Source organism: Watersipora subatra, chromosome 11 (assembly GCF_963576615.1).
Source record: "Watersipora subatra chromosome 11, tzWatSuba1.1, whole genome shotgun sequence".
NCBI lineage: Eukaryota > Metazoa > Bryozoa > Gymnolaemata > Cheilostomatida > Watersiporidae > Watersipora > Watersipora subatra.
The window spans coordinates 39,878,393-39,898,362 of NC_088718.1; the positions used below are offsets into that span (position 1 = coordinate 39,878,393).

A 19,970-nucleotide genomic window follows, 5' to 3' on the forward strand; every position below is an offset into this window, starting at 1 on the left:
TGTATATATATACTGTATACATGTACAGTATATATATACTGTATATATACTGTATATATACTGTATTTATACAGTATATATACATGTATATATATACTGTATATATATACATGTATATAGAGTATATACATGTATATATATACATGTATATACTCTATATATATTGAGCTTTCAGATAATGTATATATATACTGTATATATACTGCATATATATACTGTATATATACTGTATATATATGTATATATATACTGTATATACAAGTATATATACTGTATATATACCGTATATATATATGCTGTATATATATTATATATTATGTATATCTATTTATATATACATGTATGTATATATATGAAATATATATTTATATATGTATACTGTATATATATTATATATATTTATATATACTGTATATATTATTATTTATATATATAAATATATTAAATATATAGATTTATATATATACATATTTATATATATTAGTGACTGCATAATCAAACTGATGGAACACAACATAATGTTATTAGCTTTGAACCAATGAGAAATGGAATGAGCTTGGTACTATATTCATAAATATTATCTATGCCATTTTTCATAAATTCATCGTATTACAAAACGGCTTGGGTTCATTGGCGCAGCCTTTGGCATGCAATAAATCAAGGCAGAAATTTACCATGCAGGAGGTTGATAGACCAGCCTTTGTAGAGAATACAAGCGGTGAGTTCTACCTTAATCTCCACGCAGTAAGACTAACACCGCGTAGCACATCCAATTTAATCACATTAATATATATGCGGATTAACTCGAGCTCGTTGACGTATATTCCGCTAATCCGCGAAGACAGAGCTATAAAATCCCTAACAAACTTTGAGAGAAATCAGTACTGGCCTAGCATTGGATACTCGAGCAACAACTAGCAATTTCTGTCACCTCAGGAGCCGGACTCCATAAGATAGAAGGTTGGTTTTCAACAATTCTCTTTTCGCAAGAGAAGTCTCTAATTCCAAGTAAAGACTTTCAGTGCAAAGTTATCATTTCAACTCAAAGTGATAAATTTTTTTTCTATTGAGGGCTTCAGATAGATTCAACTTTAGAGGTTCATTTGTAAAATCTTAAAAAAAATGTTATAACTCTATAAAGCTTTAGACCAACTTGCTGAAATGCTCTGAACATATTTTTATTTGTATTAACTGTCTATTTATATTATTAATATTAACTTGATTTCTCTTTCCAGTGCTAAACAAAACATTCGTTGATCGAAGCTAAGAGTAAAGGAAGATGAACAAGTTAACATTAGTCGTCCTATTGGCCGTCATATGCGCCGTATACGGTCAGAGTTACAGTAATGGCAGAGGGGTAAGTTTACAATTATTTAATATATAGGTCACTTGACCTGATATTCTAATGTATAACTATGAGTGAGGGTTGTTGAATTTACAACAATACTGACATGCTGCAGGGACATGACTAATTAGTTAAAACTAGCATTTCATAGTTTATAAAATTATTATAGTTATTTTTTTGGTACGTCATTAAAATTCATATATTTTATAGAATAGACAATACTATTTTGTAGCTACTATATCAGCTCACACACTGCTTTCTAACACAACATAGTGATGTAACTTGCAATATTTTATTGGTTTTTGGGTACTTTATAGCATTTACAATTATTGTTTGTTATATAATATTATATATATTTGTATAATTATTACTTGTATTACCTTGTGTAAATTAACATAGTTTAGATATAGTAATTCTTTTATGATTTAATTTAAATTACATCCTAAGAAGTTTTTGTATTACAACTATATTGTAAAATGTTATGTTGTATTTTGCAATACTATGTTATGTTTTTTAATCTATATTATATTAAATCGCACATATTATGCTATTGTCTTGTTATGTACTTCATACAATTAAATCTTATTGTAATGTATTACACTGTATTATATAGCACATATTGTATATTATCTGTAACATACGTATATTCTGCCGATTTTCTTATAGAGCTGCAGGGAACTTTGGCGACGCAATAACTGCGCTCGCAATACCAGAAGTCCAGTATGTGCGAACCTAAGAAGAAGAGGTTGCGGTGGAGGAGGACCAGGACCACAAGTCGGATTCAGCTCAAGTAGTTCCAGCAGTTCCAGCAGTTCCAGTTCGTCATCATCAAGCTCATCATCATCATCATCATCAACATCGACACCCTCCAGCACCTCCTCAACCAGCACCACTCCATACTATACCTCATCATATGCACCAGTAAGTAGGATCTGAGGTTAATAACAAGGAATCAATTTTAATGAACACGAATACAATTGATAAGTTGGTAGTTATAATTAGCCATAAAGATCTTGGAGGTAAATTACAAAGCTCTTAAAGGCAATCACTGACCGCTGTTTCCAAGGCTCAGTTTCACTAGCTCATCTTTTTTGCAGGTACGAAGAAACCCTGGATATAATGGGGGTGGATTTCCTGGAGGTCCTGGTGGTGGATTCCCCGGAGGTCCTGGTGGATTCTCTGGAGGCAACAGAGGTGGACCCGGAGGCAACCGAGGTAGACCCGGGGGCAACAGAGGTGGAAATGATGGAGGCAACCGAGGGGGAAATGACGGAGGCAACAGAGGTGGAAATGACGGCGGCAACCGAGGGGGAAATGACGGAGGCAACAGAGGTGGAAATGACGGAGGCAACCGAGGGGGAAATAACGGAGGCAACCAAGGTGGAAATAACGGAGGCAACCAAGGTGGAAATGATGGAGGCAACCGAGGTGGTGGATTTTTTGGAAACCTCGGTGGTATTATCAACCGTTTCAGCGGTGGTAATCAAGATGACGGAGGTCATAGACGAGGTGGCCTACTCGGTAGTTTCAACTTTTTAAAGTAATTTTTATGGATTGTGAGGACTAAATACATGGTTTTTAACACTAAATTGGTTCAAGCTTCAATCTAACCATGCTTTTGTACAGTAATAAGACGCAGACCCACTACCTATGCTGTATACAGTCTCCTTTTTATTGCACACAACCATTGGTTTTTGAAATATTTTTTACTGACGTTCTTACTTCGATACTCAATTAAATGGTAATATAATATTATTTATTTATATATTTCTTATTGCTAACAGTACTATCACAGCGAGACAAATATACATGTGCAACTGAAAGTAGAGACACTTGGCTGAAGAGACACGGAAATGTTGGCAGTAAATTACATGATGCCTACAAACTTGAACAAATATAAGATAAAAAACAGCTTTAAAATATAATCTGTAATATTAGATTTATAATTTACAATTAAAACAGTTTATCCAAAGATAATGTCAACTTAACGGTAAGCTAGTTGGATTATGCGGATAAATGTTCGGAGAAGGGATTAAGTGTAAATCCTCCTGGATTATCTCAAACAAAGGAAGAGAGATCATTGACTTAAAAGTCATCAGCTAGCTATAAAAACCTGATGTGTTCATACTTAGCATGTTGGTTCACATGGAATAATGGCAAGCAATATGTCTACGATGTGCAAATAAACGAACAAGGCTGCAAGCATCCAACCACCCATCATAGCAAATAGTCTACCAGAAAACATACATGTACATAAACAAAGCACCGACCATGGATGTGACAAAGTGGAGCTCCTCTACAGGGCAGAACTGAATGGTAACAGATACAACTGCAAATGGTCTTTCAACATCATAAAACCAAGTGAACAGTTACAAGTTAATCTGAAAGACGTCATTTGGTACATCCGATTTGTCCTTGTTATGATACCTAGTTCACAAACTGAGTATCAACATGCCTGACAATTATCCACAACTCTCTAAGCAGCTTGTTGAGGCGTAATGCCATAAAACCTAGTTAGTCCCAAAATGGGCCGCCAAAATACAAAAAAACACTAATAAATGGCAAAAAGGAAACTTCCAAAACAAAAAACTTTCTATCGTAAAAACATTCGATAACTTCAAAGACTTGTATGTCATGTGAACAATACATGCCTTCAAAAAAGGGTGATATACATGTATCAAGTTAGAATGACAAAAGCTAAAAGACTCAGAAACATACATGCGTGTGTAAGTTTGCAAAAATGATTTCACAACAAGATACTATGATTAAATGACTCATTTAGAAATATTAGCTAAATATCCAACTATATTGAGAGATTATTATTATTATTATTAACACCTTTGGACACTAAAAGATAAAATCATAAATTTTAATCACAAACATACAACAATTAATTTACAACAGGAAAATAATTTGTATAATTTTCATTATGTTTTATATAACAAAATAATATATTTCTTCATGAACCTTCATACCTTTGTATATGTACATATACACACATACATACACAGATATATATGTATGTGTATATATGACCGTGAGGCAGTTTTTACACTCAGAGTTACTTGTCTGTCTGAAGTATAGGCAGAGCTAACAAAACGCCTTGTATAAAAACTTGCGCAAAAACATTTCGTTCTACACACTAAACTGATACAGGTTTTTGCATAAAATGTAGACTTGATACATCAATAAACTAACCTTATGTTCCGAACTATTGATGAGTTATCACTGAACACCTGCTAGTAACCGGCTGCCGTGAACGATGAGTGAGATAAATAATAGTACACCGTACAGACAAACCTAACATTGATGAACAAGAATTGATGGATTACAATTTACATTGCATTTCAAATTTCTGATTGTCTTCTTGAGACTTAGGATTATTTAAATTTCTTCTGTGATGGCAGGAATTTATTAAACACACTAAATCGGTATTTTAGTGTTATCCCATTTGTTTGTAAAGCAAGATTAAAGTTCTTAGGCTAAGCCATATTTCTAAAATGTTACTTGTTCTCACTTCAGTATGAAAAGGAGGTCAAAAGTGATAGAACTAAAAGACTTACACTGTGATGAAAGACTACACTGTGGCAGTTTTACCTTTAGATGCAATGATGAAGAAATAATATTCTAACAAGCTAAAAAAATGACTATTTGCAATGTATCAAAATATACAGCTTATTTCGTGAATATAGATTACCAAATTTATAAAGTGTATTAATGAGCATCGGTTTATACACAGTTTATAAAGTTAATTTTCGCGGAAAGTGACACCAAATAGGTGCATGATACATCCATCAATTCTAACAAAACAATCAGTAAAAGATAATTATTCATAAAATTAGCTCTGATTGGTTGAACGATCTGAAGAACAGGCGGCGCGATATTACATCCCAAAAACTGCTAACAATAAGCAACGGAGTAGGTGGAGCGGGATGCAGTGCATGAAGAACCGGATTGCTTTTGGTCAAGAGCTGAGTAGAACATAGAAGAGTATAGACAATCATGTAAACATCATTTTATATAAAGCCTCACTTCCGGTGGCGGTGTACGTTCAGAAAATTTGCATACACTTGCATTGAGCTGAATTTTTTACACTTTTTGAAGCTTACAACCAGTGCTAAAAATAAATATTGACTGGAGGAATGTTATGTTAGTCTAAACTAAAAAAAGACTTTAAATTCTAATAATAATCCAAAAATTAATTATTATTCAAAAAACGGCTTTTACCAATTATTTGATATACAAATTTGGGATTGTTTTTAAACATTTAGGAATGGAAAACTTATAATACAGGGGAATCACCAACAAAGTAAAGAATGGAAAAGTAGAATTGTTGTGGATAAGTAACCCTAGCTACTTTTTGAAGTGGGTTTTTGGAAGGTGAAAGTTAGTGTCTCAGTAATATGTTCTCAATTGGAGGCATGGCATTTCCGCCGCCACGGCTAACTAGCTATGACGTCATTGTCTAAACTCTTATAATCTCAAACTCAGGTTCAGAGTAAACCAAACTTTTAGCATTTGCGCTACCAATTTGTTTCGTGCGAAGCACTCATCAGACGCGATTGTACTAAAATGTACATTTGTGTCTGATGAGTGCTTCGCACGAAACAAATTTGTAGCGCAAATACTAAAAGTTTACTTTTTTCGCAATAATTTTTCAAATATATATATATACTGTATATATAAACAGCAAAGTAAACTTACTGGTACAAGATATGTCGAGTTACTCTACCAAATCCTTAACACACCCAACCCGAATAACACAAAAAATGCAAATCGGTACTGCTTCCATTATTTATACTAGCAAACATTCTATCAAATACAGTTCTACTTACCAGAATGTCTGTAGATTGAAAAACTGAAACCATGACTCTAACATGAAGGAATTCTGGTCCTTACCTCTACAGGAAATACAACAAATAGTTAACAGTTAACAAACAGTTAACACAACTCGACAAATAGCTTAGTAATATATGATTCAAGTCATACTATAATTCTACAAAAACGTAGTGTATATTTATGGAATATGTAACAAGGAAGAGAATGTGAGTCATTCAAGCAGTTATCTAACAGTGTGCGTAAGAGAAGTCTTACAGCGGTGTGCAAAATAAACCGGGCTTCTTTGCTGGAAAACTGAAATTCTGACTTTGATACTCATTGTGAATTTGGCAAATAGCCATTTAATATATATAAAATTAATCCTTATTTTGTCCTGATTTCAAATATTTAAACCAAACAGCTGGAATATTATGTTTTTGTATGATTATGTAGGCTAAATTCTATACATTTGGTTTTTCAATGGTTGAAGATAACAATCTGTACAGATATGAACACACCACAAACATTTTCATTTGCTTACTTCAAGTCATGTACATGGTTTGACTTATTAAACAGTGTGCATAAGAAAAAACTGTATGAACAAAGCTCTTAGGAGAGGAAATACATGGTGAGCTATTTATTAAATCAAGAGCCTGAAGACTAACTGATCATGAATACATATGTTGAAGCATCTAAGACAGCAAATTTTGAATTTGTAGAGCTGACATGAAAAATAACTTAATAAATCTGTGATTTTGTGGAACAATAAATAACCTTGAGCGGAATAAAATCATATCTCTGATACAAAAACTGCATGAAACAGTGAAGGTTGTTTGAAATGGAATTGCTGGCCAAATTCCACACGATACCTGGTCAAACCAAAATATCACCAACGAGTAAATGACACTTCGGCGAAAGCATTACTGATGCATAGAACTTTCACCAATCAAATATGTCAAACGACACAGACATTAGTTGTTCGACATTGCTCTAACAACCTTTACTATGACGACAGCCATGCCTATCCGCCCGAAGTCTCGGTTGGAGTTTGGAATAGCATTTTATTTCATAAAAGATTCCAACTGTAACCATCAGCTTTGAGGACCGATGCATTAACACCTGCACAAATTATTATAGAGCATCATCATTTGTATCTGAATAGAATAATTGCGCATATAATTATTCTCAGTGCTCTATCAGCACACCTGACTGGCTCTCGCAGCTTACTGGAGTGATACTAGTGAGATACTTGTGCTTTATCAGCACTAGTTTATCAGAGTACTAGTATAGATAAAAGCTCAAACCGGTAACAAATACTGATTGACACGAATCTGTTTGTGAATGTTGTTTTTAGCTTTGTTAAAAATATGGGTGAAAGAATAAATCACAAGAATTACCTAAATAGAGTGTCTTTGACAGCAGAGTCTGTCACAATAATCTGATGCCATTTAGGAATACAAAAAGGATTAAAAATGCTGAAAACCTTCCTGGGAAAATATGAAAGTTAAACGAACCATGGACGTGCGAGAGATTAAAATACGAGATGCTATGCAGCCCTAACTGATGAAAATAGAATGGTGAAAAGCGAACTAAAAGCCTACTTATCATAATTATAATTTTCCAAAAGCTAAAGCCATATAAATAGGGAAATAGTAGAGAAATAGAAAGAAGATTAACAATATTGCAAATCACAAAAAGGTGCAGAAATAAAATGTATGTGAAAAGACAAATACTAATGCCTACAAATGAGGCAACTTATTATAGTCGTAGAATAAGTTCTTAATGTGACTTTTTAGAATTCTGCCGGCAGGACAGTCATCTTTCCCAGGCGCTTCCTTATATATTCAGAAGATATGTCGTTCTTATTCTGTCGTATGTACCTATGACCACCCTGACCGTTCCACTCTCGGTCAAAGTCGGCAGCGAGAATCTCAGCACCCTTCTTGCGACACAAGCCTGTTTCTTCTAGAGACAGCTCACACATTTGCATATCATCCACACCTGCAATATGTAAGAAGTTTTTGGTAACTTTTCACTGAATCTCTCGGAAATAATAACATGCATCTATTCAGTATTATTCTCTTACACTTAACTTTGAGAAACACCATAAACAACAAACATAAATAAAAGTTTATGAAAGCAAAAATGTGATCTAGTTGAACCATTAAGTACAAAGTTGAAGATGAAATTACCCAAAACTTTAGTAGATTATATTAGAAGGCATTGGTATTTTTCTACCATTTGCGATTGTTTTTGATGTGATCTGATTGTCAAGATGTTTCATGATTACAATCGACAATCCTTGATCGTGGTTAAAACGCAATTAAAACAAAAAGAAAAATACGTATGAAATGATGTCACTAGTTGCTATCGTTGCTATAGTTGCTATCGTTGCTATAGTTGATATCGTTGCTATCGTTGCTATAGTTGATATCGGCTAGTGTATTCAAGTTGCAGCGTTACGCGTCTCGACATCAGTCTTTTTACAAGTAAAGATGTCATAATCGCCCTTTCGCTTGACCTTACCGTTTTAACCGCGATCAAGTTTTATCAATTTTAATCTTAAAACATCTTAGCAATTATATCACCTCAAACATCAAACAATAATCGCAAATGATAGAAAAACGCCGATACTTTCTGATAAAATTTATTAAAAGTTTGTGTGAGTTCATCTTTAATCCGTTTTGATATTTGCATCGTATTTGACAAAAATATTAATGCACTAAGGCTATGTTTACCACTAGCGCTCAGTGTAGTAATACCTTGAGATAGGAGTTTTCTGACATGTGAGCAATTTGAGATACAAAAAAGATTCCAAGCAAACTTTTGCCTTGAGATACGAGATGTATTTGCGATACAAGCATACAAGACTGTACTCGATGCAGCCACTAGGTGGCCGTGTGTGAGGGGCCGCTTACGAGGACAGCATCGTTCCATCTATTTCATTGACTAGTTTCAAAAAGTTTTAAACAAGCCAGCTAAAAGTGAGTCCAAAAGAGTCAAACAGGAATACGAAAAAAAATTAAAATGAAATTAAAATTAAGTTTAGTATAATGTACGATTAAAACTTTAAGTTTAGTTCAAAGTTAACGTTTCGCAGTGTCACAAAAGTTTAGTATATCGAACGTGTTCGTGTCAATTATCTCTACCAATGCCATTAGCCGTTACTGCCTGTCTAACAAGTATGAACTCCATACATTTCTGTACATAATAATATCATATTTTATAGCAGATCATAACCACTAAATAGGTATTTGTTATTTTGCCAATTTAACTAATCCATGGTGAATAAGAGCAATTGAAATCATGTCTTTCCATTGTAATATTAGAGTTTTTACAAGGGTGGGAACAGATTAATTTGTATTTAGTTAATTTATATAGGATAATTTGATTCGAGATACAAGTGAATTGACATACATTGGCACAAGAACGCATGTAGCTCCTATTCCCAGGTATCATGCACTAAGGCAATGCTTCAAGCAACGACAAGGTTAAAGGTCAACTGACAGCACAAAACATTATTTCCTTAGCCGCAGCAGATAACATACAGACTGGGGTTTGAATAATATTCATGAGTAATTTCAACCAAATACCAGGTTTGACCACCATTTTAAGTCATACAAATTCTTAGAAAAATTTGCAAAATATCAACTAAAAACAGCAGCGACGCTATTACATTAAATTTGCTTACCCTTGAACTAGATCATCGTTTCAAAATCCTTCATACTTTGATAGGTTTTAAACAGATGACGTCTGAGAATAGCTAATTTTTACAAACATTTCTATTAGATTTACTATTTGTGTGAAGGAAGAATTTCTTGCTTGTGCACTTCACAAGATGTATACACAAGTTGATAGGTGTAATTCTATAACCGCCACTCGGAAGACTATGCAAAGCGTATGAATACAATGCAGACTTTGTTCTGTATTTGTTAAATCTGCTTTGCCCTTGCTTTAGATGTATTATTAAAACGTAAATATATAACATAAATTCAACTTACAGCGAAGAATTTATGTTAAGTATTTGCACTTTATTACGTAAGAATTTCCATATAACGTAAAGCGTTAAGTCGGTGCAAATTCTCAAATTTGATTTGAATAACAAGAATCCCATAGTTGGCCTTTCAAATGTTGTTTTCAATCAATATTACCCAGATTATTATCTGCTATATTAGGTAATTAAAACATGTAGCGGGGTGACTAGAGGGGAAAATGTATTAGAGTTGCACCAAACAAAAACACTTGTCTCGCCAGCATTGACATCATGTCATTTGCTGAAAAAATACCTCCTAATGTCACAGCTCAGAGGTTGCATTTCAAGTGTTTTTGTCTCAAACCTTATTTTTGTTCTTCTAATATTAAAACCTTTGCTGAAAATGAAATATGATTATACTGATACTAGCCGAATGACCGGTGTTGCACGGGTAATCAAAAACAGCTTAAAACAGTAGCAGGTCATGTAGTTGCAATTGGCTAATTTGAGTAAGATAGTAGCATAATGCTAAATTTACTGATAAGAGCTGTGAGAGCAAACTTTAGTGACGTTGCGTGTAACGCAGTGCAGCCTCGCTATGCATATTTTAACACATGTAATGAATAGAGTCTGTCTTCTCAATGAATCCATTGTACCCGTGTAGGTTAATGGGTTAGGTTGTTATCTTGTGAACCGGTGGTTCTGAGATCAAATCCTCTGCGATACAGATTTTCCATTGCTAGATTTTAATCCCTATAAATGGCCACAGAATTTCACAGAAGATAATCACTGAGATTTATATAGATATATGTAAGTGAAAATACTGTTAGTTAATCTTTAAGAAACCTTATCCAATGTGTGTAACTGGAAGTCATGGGCAAACTCACCAGCCAATAAGAGCACAGGCACCTTGTCCGGATGGAACTCTAGTTGTCTAGCTATCCACTGACCATCAAAGTGGGCATACCACCAGCCTGTACAAAAACACTTTTTTTATGACAGAGCGTAGCCATAAAACCGACAAACACTAAGGGTCAACTTTGAAAACTAGAATAAACAGAGCAAGAAAGACGGTGTGAAACAATTTTTTAAATCAAATTGTAGATGGTGTAATGAATGTTGGCACACATAAAGTAGAACTAGAATGCAATTATTATTATAGAACAAAATCAAATGGCAGAGCTGGCTGATCAGCATATAAAACTGTGAACTTAGTAATGACTGAAATCTGCAGCATTCCATTAAGCAGACATAGAGCTGGTTTCATTCGATTTATGAATACTTTGGTAAGTCACTACATTTCCATGATATGGTATTCTTTGAATACACTAAATACTATTTCAAAAATTAAAATGTCTGCACTCCCAAATAATATATATTTTTTTGACTTTGAGTGACAAGTAAAGGGCACAAATATGTAAACATATAGCCTATGGCCAACATTTAATTCCATTAACTAGCTAATAATAAAATTTAGGCAAGCCACTAGGTGATTGATAAACTTTAGGCCAATGACTAGGTGATTGATAAAATTGAACCCGAGTAGAAAACTATATCTACTGAATTGAGTAACATATTTGTTACGGTATCAGTTCCTTAAGAGGAACAGTTATGCAAGAAATAATGAGAAAAAACTTGCTCCTTTTGTTTAGGTTTCAATGATATAGTCGAGCTAACTCAATAAGAAAAAATAAAGCTATGCAGATACAAAAAATAATATTCTCTCTGCTTGTGAAGGAACTGGGTTTAACAGCTAGCTATCACTACTCTTAAAGGTTGACTTGCAACAAAATTCACATTACAGTTATTTTGTATCAAAAGATTCACCATGTCTTACTTTGCTGTGTTGTAGGTGCAAAATATATGGAAATGTGATTACAAGCACTTAAAAGCTCAAAAACCAACAGTTAATCGCCGCCATCACGAAACTGCCGTAGATTAGATAAATTAAGATAAAAAATAAACAATGAATACATGGAAGTGTGTGTATAAAAAAGGTTACTGTTGCACCAGAAATTGTTTTCAAGATTTTAATGAGCGATACTGGTACAAACGTAAAAATGAGATGTTGGCCTTTTTTTGTCTGACCGAACAGAAAGAGAATGCAGAGGCAATTCCTACTCGAGATAATATAATTGTCCACATAAAAATATTTAGCCTTTACAGATTTAGCGATCAAACCTTAGGAAAAAATGAAATAGAAATGTAACAGCACATATGAAATTGAAACCGCACATTTGAAAATTACAAATTAAAAACAGGTAACAGTAAAAAATAGTTTTTATAAAATTTCAAAAGAATAACAAATAACGGTAATACAATGTACTCTTACCATATGATTTTATTTCATTCCAGTGTTGGCATCATAAGGAGAAAATGTCATATTTAGGGGTATAAAAATCCATAGTAATTATCTAATGCTAACAACCACTGGTAAAATCATCAAAATTTTATATACTTACTGTACATATCAAAAATTAGTAACAAAATAAGACATTAACCTTAGTAACTAGAGTCACCTACAGTAACTTTAATGTATTTAGTGGTTATGATCTGCAATAAAACACAACATTACCATGTTCAGTATGTACTGTAGGGAGTTCTTACTTTCAAGACAGATGTATAACATAGACGTTGAATTTAACTTAAATTAATTTAGCTTACTAAACACATACTTAAAACCAAGTTTTACTAGGTATTTTACTAAACTAAACTTCAACTTTTTCATCGGCTAAAATTTTATCACCTATCTGTGGTTGGTTCTGTTTTCACTACAACTTATAGCGAATAATGCTGAACTGAGATAGAGAGCAAATGTGAATCGCATCTCTTTGAGGCAGTGTGAAAGGGATTTTAGCAGATAGCATTTCAGCATCTTCGTTATTTCGACATAATCAGCACACTGACTGCCACATTTTAATTTCAAGAGAAATTTTTGTTGATATTGTATGTCAAAATAAATTATCTCCTCGTATGGGGAGGACGAAAGTACATCGTGTTTCACATCGTAAGGTGAAAAATCGTATAACAGGAGCATCGTAACCCGATGGCACGCTGTATAATCGATAATAAAAAGTACATATTTAGCATGGAAAATCGCGAAAAGGATATACATTACATTATTTGGTAAAAGCGATGATTGTGCTAAGAATGTTTAGCCTTGTTGTTATGGGCAAGCACTTGTTAAGAGACTAGCGATTTGAATGACACAAATTCAAATCCAGTTTGAAAGTGATTTTGCATCGCTAAAACTTTATCGCTATAACCGGACAGACGAATGACAAACACTGAGATTTATATACAGTAGACTAGCCGAATGCCCCGCGTTGCAAGGGTACTAAAAACAGCTCATAAACACTGGCAGGTAATGTAGTAATGTAGTTGCCATTGACTAATTTAAGCTAATAGCTATATTGCTAAACTTACTTATAAGAAACATGAGAGCAAGCTTTTGTGACGTTGCGCGGAACGCAGAGTTGCTATGCACATTTTAACCCGGATAATGACTCATATCGCCATATGATTCCGTTGCATCCCGTGTAGCTTAATGAGTTAGCTTGTCGCATTGAGATCAAATCTTCTGCGACACAGATTTTTCATTGCTAGATTTTGACCGCTCTAGCTGGACAGACGACGAACGATGACGACAAACTTTTAGATTTATATATATATATATATAGATTGACAGCGGTGCACACCTGTCACCAATAGTCATCAGTGTCATCCATCCATTTTCAATCAACAAGGAATCAGACTAAAACCTAAAGACACGAATATCTTTCACGTGACACGCCTGAGTAAGTTGTCTCACCCTTCCGCTCGTATTCCCCTGTCCTGTTCTGGTCACATGGTCTGACAAAAGGAATCCTGAAATATCGCTGCTCGGCCTCAGAGCTGCCACCAGCTGGCACTGCCATCCCCATGTGTATTGCTGCCTCTCCTATGACAAATGGTTAGGCGTCAATCTTCTATCCTGCTTTCGTATCACATGGGCAATGATAAAAAAACTGGCCTAAACTTAAAACTAGAGCAATTGTCAGGTCTAGCAGAAAAACACACATAAACAACTGCAAATATCTTTTAACACATTAAAGCCTGGCGCCGATATAATTCGGGGAGTTGTTTTCCCACCTGATCCTACACCTGGGTAAACTTTGCTGCACAGTTTCGGTTGTTTTTCTGCAAATATATTCAGTATAATTCCAAAGTTTCAAGTCGATTGGATTATTAGTTTTTGAGATATTGTCGAAATACCGTGGGAACTTCTAAGTAACCGAGAAAAAAAAGTGGCTCTTGACAGAGCATTAGTTTCTAATGACATGCTGATTGAGATTTTTGGTAACGAAGGATAAAAACTAGACAAAGCTAAAAGTCTTTTCTCCCTTTCTACCAATAGCTTTACACTAAAACCACTTGTTTTTCTGTTCATAACAATTACTCAGTCTATCAGACTCGGTGTACTGCAGCCACTATGTTTTTCCAGTTACTTCTACAACATAATTTCGTTGGAAGAATGTGAAAAAAATCGATTTACTCTATTTTATTTCTGTTCTTTGCATTGAGTTCTACAAACTTGGAGCTTAAATATGGTATTTAGTTCAAAAAACTTGTGCCCTTCTAGAGTTCCTTCACAGTTGATGGAAAGGTATTAATATAGTCTAGGATCAGGGGTCCTGCTTGTAGCTACAAGATGAGGCATCAATGTTTTGAAAGACCAAGTTTCCAATGCGATGTGACAAAATTACCAGTTACCTAAATGAGTTGATATAAAAACGATTTTCAACACGACTTCTACAGGTGACAACTAACTCTATTTTAAAAAATCTCTCCACTAAATTTACTAGCCAAGGAGCCAAAATTAGCAGAACGAGGAAAGAAGTTAGTTAACTTGTCAAATATTACCTCGTAAACAATTAAAACAGTCCTAGTACAATAGACATATAATGTAAACCTTGTATAACATAAATTCAACTTAACATAAAATATTTATGTAAATATTTATGTAAATATTTTATGTACAGAAACTCCATTTAACAAAAGCGTAAAGTTGATGCAAGTTCTCAAATTTGATTTGAATAACAAGAGTCTTATAGTTGGCCTTTAAAATATCGTATTTCTATCTTGCTGCACGATGGAGAGAAAATGATGTATAGAGGTACATTATGTTCATTTACAATGTTATATCATGAGTAAACATTTGCTATTCAAATTTCTAACTTTTTTTTCAAGTTGAACCATCACACCAGTTACTATCATATGATCGACTTTATATTAATCAATATACATGTAACATCACCCAACTCCCCAATATTAACTAACTAGGCATGACAGTTGCACAATGCATCTGATTAAAGCTGTGCCAATGTACACGGAAGGATTATATAAAAGGGTTTTGGCTCTGGTATGGAGTTTGTCAACCGGAATCTTAAAAGATCCTCAAAATTTAGCAGAGGTTGCCAAGGAGCCCCAACTAAGATTTACTTTCTCCAATTTCATGGCTATTCTTATAGCGATCCACGCAGTACGTTACCCAATATAGATGTACAAAGTTATTCTTATAGAGATCCACACAATATGTCACCCAATATAGATGTACAAAGTTATTCTTATAGAAATCCACACAGTATGTCACCCAATATACATGTACAAAGTTGTTCTTATAGAGATCTACACAGTAAGTCACCCGATATAGATGTTAAAAAGTTGTTCTTATAGAGATCCCCGCAGTATGTCACCCAATATGAATGTTACAAAGTTTTTCCTATAGAGATGGTGATATTATGAATGCTCCTGCACTTGGTTCTCTAGCAATATTTTAAAATAGTTATAACTAAACAAAGAAATGGATTTAGTGTTACAAGATATGTTGATTTCATCAGCACAAATTTTCCATAAAAAAGGAAAGGCATGATGGAAACGGTAATCCTTAACACTGTCATACAAAACAGCACAAAAAAGTGTAATAAACAAGACGCACAATGAGCTTTTAGTAGCAAACATTTTACCCAATGCAGTTCGTCTTACTGGAATGCCTGTAGTTAAAAAATAACTCTAAAATGATAGAAATCTAGTCTGCATTCAAAGGACAGCTTTTGCAAAGCTTTGCAGAAAATCGCAATGAACAGAATGTTATATAAAATGGTGTGATAATTTGTGATATGCAATTTTTTTAAATTGTAACAGCAGCAAAGCTTACATATCATGCAAAACTCTTTTAAACATGAAAATTTAATGCTAATCAGAAGTAATCTCTTCATGAAACAATCTATAATCATTCGGCATGGTCGTGTTCGATGAGTAGTACAGGCAAATGACAAAAGCGAATTAGTATTGTTACGAGTTTGTAGCCAGCCAACTACCTAACTATGGTATGGTAACTTGGTATGGACAACCATTTCCTTTTACCTGAAGATTTGTTTAAGATGGCCTAATTACTATCAGAAAAAACCTTATTACAAATACAATTATGGGTACATATTTATCATACCCAATTTTCCGGGAAACCATAGCTAAGGAATTTTTACTATTAGTCAAAGCTACTAATAGTAGATGCCATATTATATCGCTGTCAAAATAGCACGCAATTCAGCAAGGTTTAATATTACTTGAATATATGTTTTGCTTTTAGCAAACTTGTTCAAGTATCACCAACATGGCGCAAACAAAATCTCTCAATTTTAGCTGCTCTAAAAACATAAAAATAGTTGATTCGGCAATTTTTTCGCTATAATTATGCCAATATGATATACTGCATGGACAGCAGTATTTAAAAATGTCAGTGCAGCAGTGAAGATGCACCATCAAAAAAAGGGCGGACAGAAAATGATAAAGCTAAAATTGGTTTTACTATAAATGAACATGTAAAAAGATTTTTACTGTGTAAAGCTTTTAAAATTCTCATACCATATTTGTTTTAACAAATTGTTGCCTTTGCAGATAACCAACAACAATAAAATAAAATAATTCCTTTTAAATACTAGCTACTATTGACTGAAAATGTTTATGAATAAAAACTGCAATACGACAAAATAAATAAAAGAAAAGTGAGACGAGTCTTTAAAAAAATTGTGGCCAATCGACTATGATAACTCCCTCCAGTTTAGCATAAACAGATTGCTGCCGATTATCATGAGCACACAACCCATCGTTTCCTGCTTAAACTTGAAATTCTGCAACTGTTTTGAGATTGTAACGTTGCTCACAAAAACAGATACAAACCCTATTTTAGGGTGCTGAATCATAATTTGGAATAAAAATAACGGCCTTATTGTTTCATAAACTAAACTTGTGTTTTAAAATTTTGCTCTTTTGAATCATAAGCTGGTTATAAATTAAAGTCAAACAAAGAAAACTAAACAAAACTAGAGAGTATGACTATGAAAAATTTAGAAACCTCAAAAACATGCAGTTTGAGAATTTGAACACTACAGCACTATAATAGTATACAAACTATAGTATATAATAGTATAGCAGAACTATAATATACTAAGCAAAGCCTTCCCTAATTTGGCATGCGCTGTTTACACATGTACGATGAGTGTGTAAGGGCAATAAGCTTTGAGAAATGAGCTAATCGCGATAACGATTTCCCAGCAAGCTTTTTCAAGTGTCTTAACATCATCGGAGCCCGGATTAACATCATGACAAGATAAATGCTTTGGCTTATCGGCTAGCCTAGAGCAAAAAGTGTACGGAGGCATTCCTGCCATGTCCCACAAATCTAACTTTATACCATCCAAAAACACATCAAATACAATAGTAACTAAATAATGGTGCTATGATGAGCAAAGCTCCGGAGCTGTCTCCACGGATTAAAGCCTCCTATAATCCTATCAAAAATTACTTATTGCCGGTAAAATGTGGGTTCTGAGTACCGGCCCGCAATCCTTCTCGAGTATATTCAGGTAATCACAGCGATGACACTAAACAACCTCTGCGTCGACTTGCTGAAAACAGTAATTAACAAACGGTGGCCATTACAAAAGGAAGAGCCATTTTGCATGAAATACGCAAAAGTTTTGTAAAGAAACCTTACTGCCAACGTCAATATTCTTGTACTGTGACCTCTGTGAACATCAAAGGGCTGAGAATGTCTATAGAAACGGCGTCGAAAAGCTGCATATGTCTTTTAATAACAAGAATAATTTCGCTACACCCAGAGAAGCCTATGCTTGGGCTACTACAAATGGTTAGACAGATACTAAGGCAACATCAACTGTACCCTAAGGTGGTACGTATGATAAACTATAAGGAAATATTTATCGTTGAATGGGATATGCAAAAGGCATTTTCTGAAGTTATCTTTTATATACTGTTTTCAATGATGTGCAACTCTATTAATTTATTGAGGACCTGTGAGCGAATCCACTAAAAACATTTCTAGTATATATCGATTGCGTTTATTGTAATGTAAGCATGTGGTTATGATAGGCTAAAAACATAAAAAACTGTTTATAAACCTCTTGAGTTGTTAATCTTGATTGGTTAATTAAATCTTAATTAACCAATAATAATTAAACTGTTAATCTTGAATTGATCAACAAACCTCTTGAGTTGTTAATCAGGCATCCACCGCGATCCTCCTGCGATTGTGAGGGATGCACAATTGGAATATGAACGCCAAATGTGTACCCATTGTACACTCGCTATGGGAATGAGAAAACACGTCTAACCAGGTGTAAAAAGCGCAGGTACCGTTGTTTCTTGCTAATCTTTAATGCGAGCCTAATTAATGTTGATGGTAATTCATAAGCAAATTATTGGGAATGGTTAAAAAATCTTCAGGAAATATTTATGTTTTAAAATATATAAAATGCGACAAAATTTTTCACAAATACTCATGCTGGTCAATACCATAGTTAGAAATTGTCTGACTCTTTGATGTTTGAAGGTCATAATGCATGAATAGGCCAAGGTGACACAAAGGTAGTGCTCACATACCTCGCACAGGCCTCCTCGGGTCCTAATTTTATGGCTTATATAAAATTAACGATTACAACATTTAAAGTAATATCGGGATGATGGTAGTAACCAAATAAAAAATAACAGGGGTTGACAACTCCTATATATTTCTACACAAAACTTTCAAAAATTGAAGATCTTGCTTTTGAAGATCTAATTAGCCGATATAGAAATGACTAGCTGTAAAAGGTACAGCAGTGGTTGACCTGATACTTTGGATTAAAGCCTTAACAGACCATTGTTTAAACCCAAAGCTCTGTATTTTGTTTTAGAATCGGGAAGACATTCACACCTTTTTAACTGAGGCATCAATATCCAATTTGCTAGATTCTTTTAACAGAACTACATGCGAACATTTTTAATCAAATGGTAAAAGCTGAATCGTAAAACAAGATATTTTGGAGTTTTCAATACCATATAGATAATCACTAATAACATTTTACCTGCATCGACAACATCCTTAGGGGCTCTCTGTTCAACCTCTCCACCCTGTTTTCTGTTCTTTGTTTTCCAGGTATGGTAGACCTTGAGCCGTCTATGAAACTCTTCACGACATGCATCCAGCAACTCCATATCTTCAAAAAACCAAATTTATGATATAATAACCTTAAAATGTCGATGAACAGTTGAACAAAAGAAATTACCTCAAAGTTTTGTGTTCTACGCTCTTACATTTTAGGTTGGCTAGTGATCTATCCAGGTTAGAACTAAGGATTAAGTACGCTATTCTCAGAAATGAGGTCAAATCGATAAGCAATAGCAGGTGGCTGCTGAGTGCCAATATGTGAAAGTCTTGTATCTACTGCTGCTAGCTAAGTTCACTCGATGCTTGATTCAATTGGTTAATGATATTCACGATTTCTGTTGTTCGTA

General features: G+C 34.1%; 2 protein-coding genes across 3 annotated transcripts in view; one reads left to right on the plus strand and one right to left on the minus strand.

Moving 5' to 3' along the window:
- Positions 1 to 824: 824 nt before the first annotated feature.
- Positions 825 to 3,110, plus strand: LOC137408520 (ctenidin-3-like). 2 transcript variants are annotated; one of them, XM_068095077.1, is made up of 5 exons: positions 825 to 960; positions 1,236 to 1,357; positions 2,012 to 2,266; positions 2,443 to 2,677; positions 2,726 to 3,110. In XM_068095077.1, exons 2-5 carry the CDS (start codon positions 1,280 to 1,282, stop codon positions 2,887 to 2,889), a joined length of 732 nt encoding a protein of 243 aa, XP_067951178.1. In that variant the 5' UTR covers positions 825 to 960; positions 1,236 to 1,279; the 3' UTR covers positions 2,890 to 3,110. The 2 variants fall into 2 exon arrangements, with proteins under 2 accessions (XP_067951178.1, XP_067951177.1); XM_068095076.1 differs by having other exon boundaries at positions 2,443 to 3,110.
- Positions 3,111 to 7,497: 4,387 nt separating this feature from the next.
- LOC137408781 (unconventional myosin-VI-like) overlaps positions 7,498 to 19,970 on the minus strand; it is a 70,381-nt gene continuing 57,908 nt past the window's right edge. Inside the window, exons 25-28 of the mRNA XM_068095364.1 lie at positions 19,541 to 19,672; positions 13,948 to 14,076; positions 11,024 to 11,110; positions 7,498 to 8,164 (exon numbers count right to left, since the gene is read on the minus strand). Of these exons, the coding sequence (XP_067951465.1) occupies positions 7,956 to 8,164; positions 11,024 to 11,110; positions 13,948 to 14,076; positions 19,541 to 19,672 (557 nt within the window). The 3' untranslated portion in view covers positions 7,498 to 7,955. The remainder of the gene's footprint in view (positions 8,165 to 11,023; positions 11,111 to 13,947; positions 14,077 to 19,540; positions 19,673 to 19,970) is intronic.

What these genes read in the sequence shown, in the direction of transcription:
- LOC137408520 (XM_068095076.1), top strand. Translation starts at nt 1,280, where the DNA reads ATGAACAAGTTAACATTAGTCGTCCTATTGGCCGTCATATGCGCCGTA. An exon ending in GTTACAGTAATGGCAGAGGG is followed by an intron (nt 1,358 to 2,011) that starts GTAAGTTTACAA and finishes ATTTTCTTATAG; the next exon opens with AGCTGCAGGGAACTTTGGCG. An exon ending in ATACCTCATCATATGCACCA is followed by an intron (nt 2,267 to 2,442) that starts GTAAGTAGGATC and finishes TCTTTTTTGCAG; the next exon opens with GTACGAAGAAACCCTGGATA.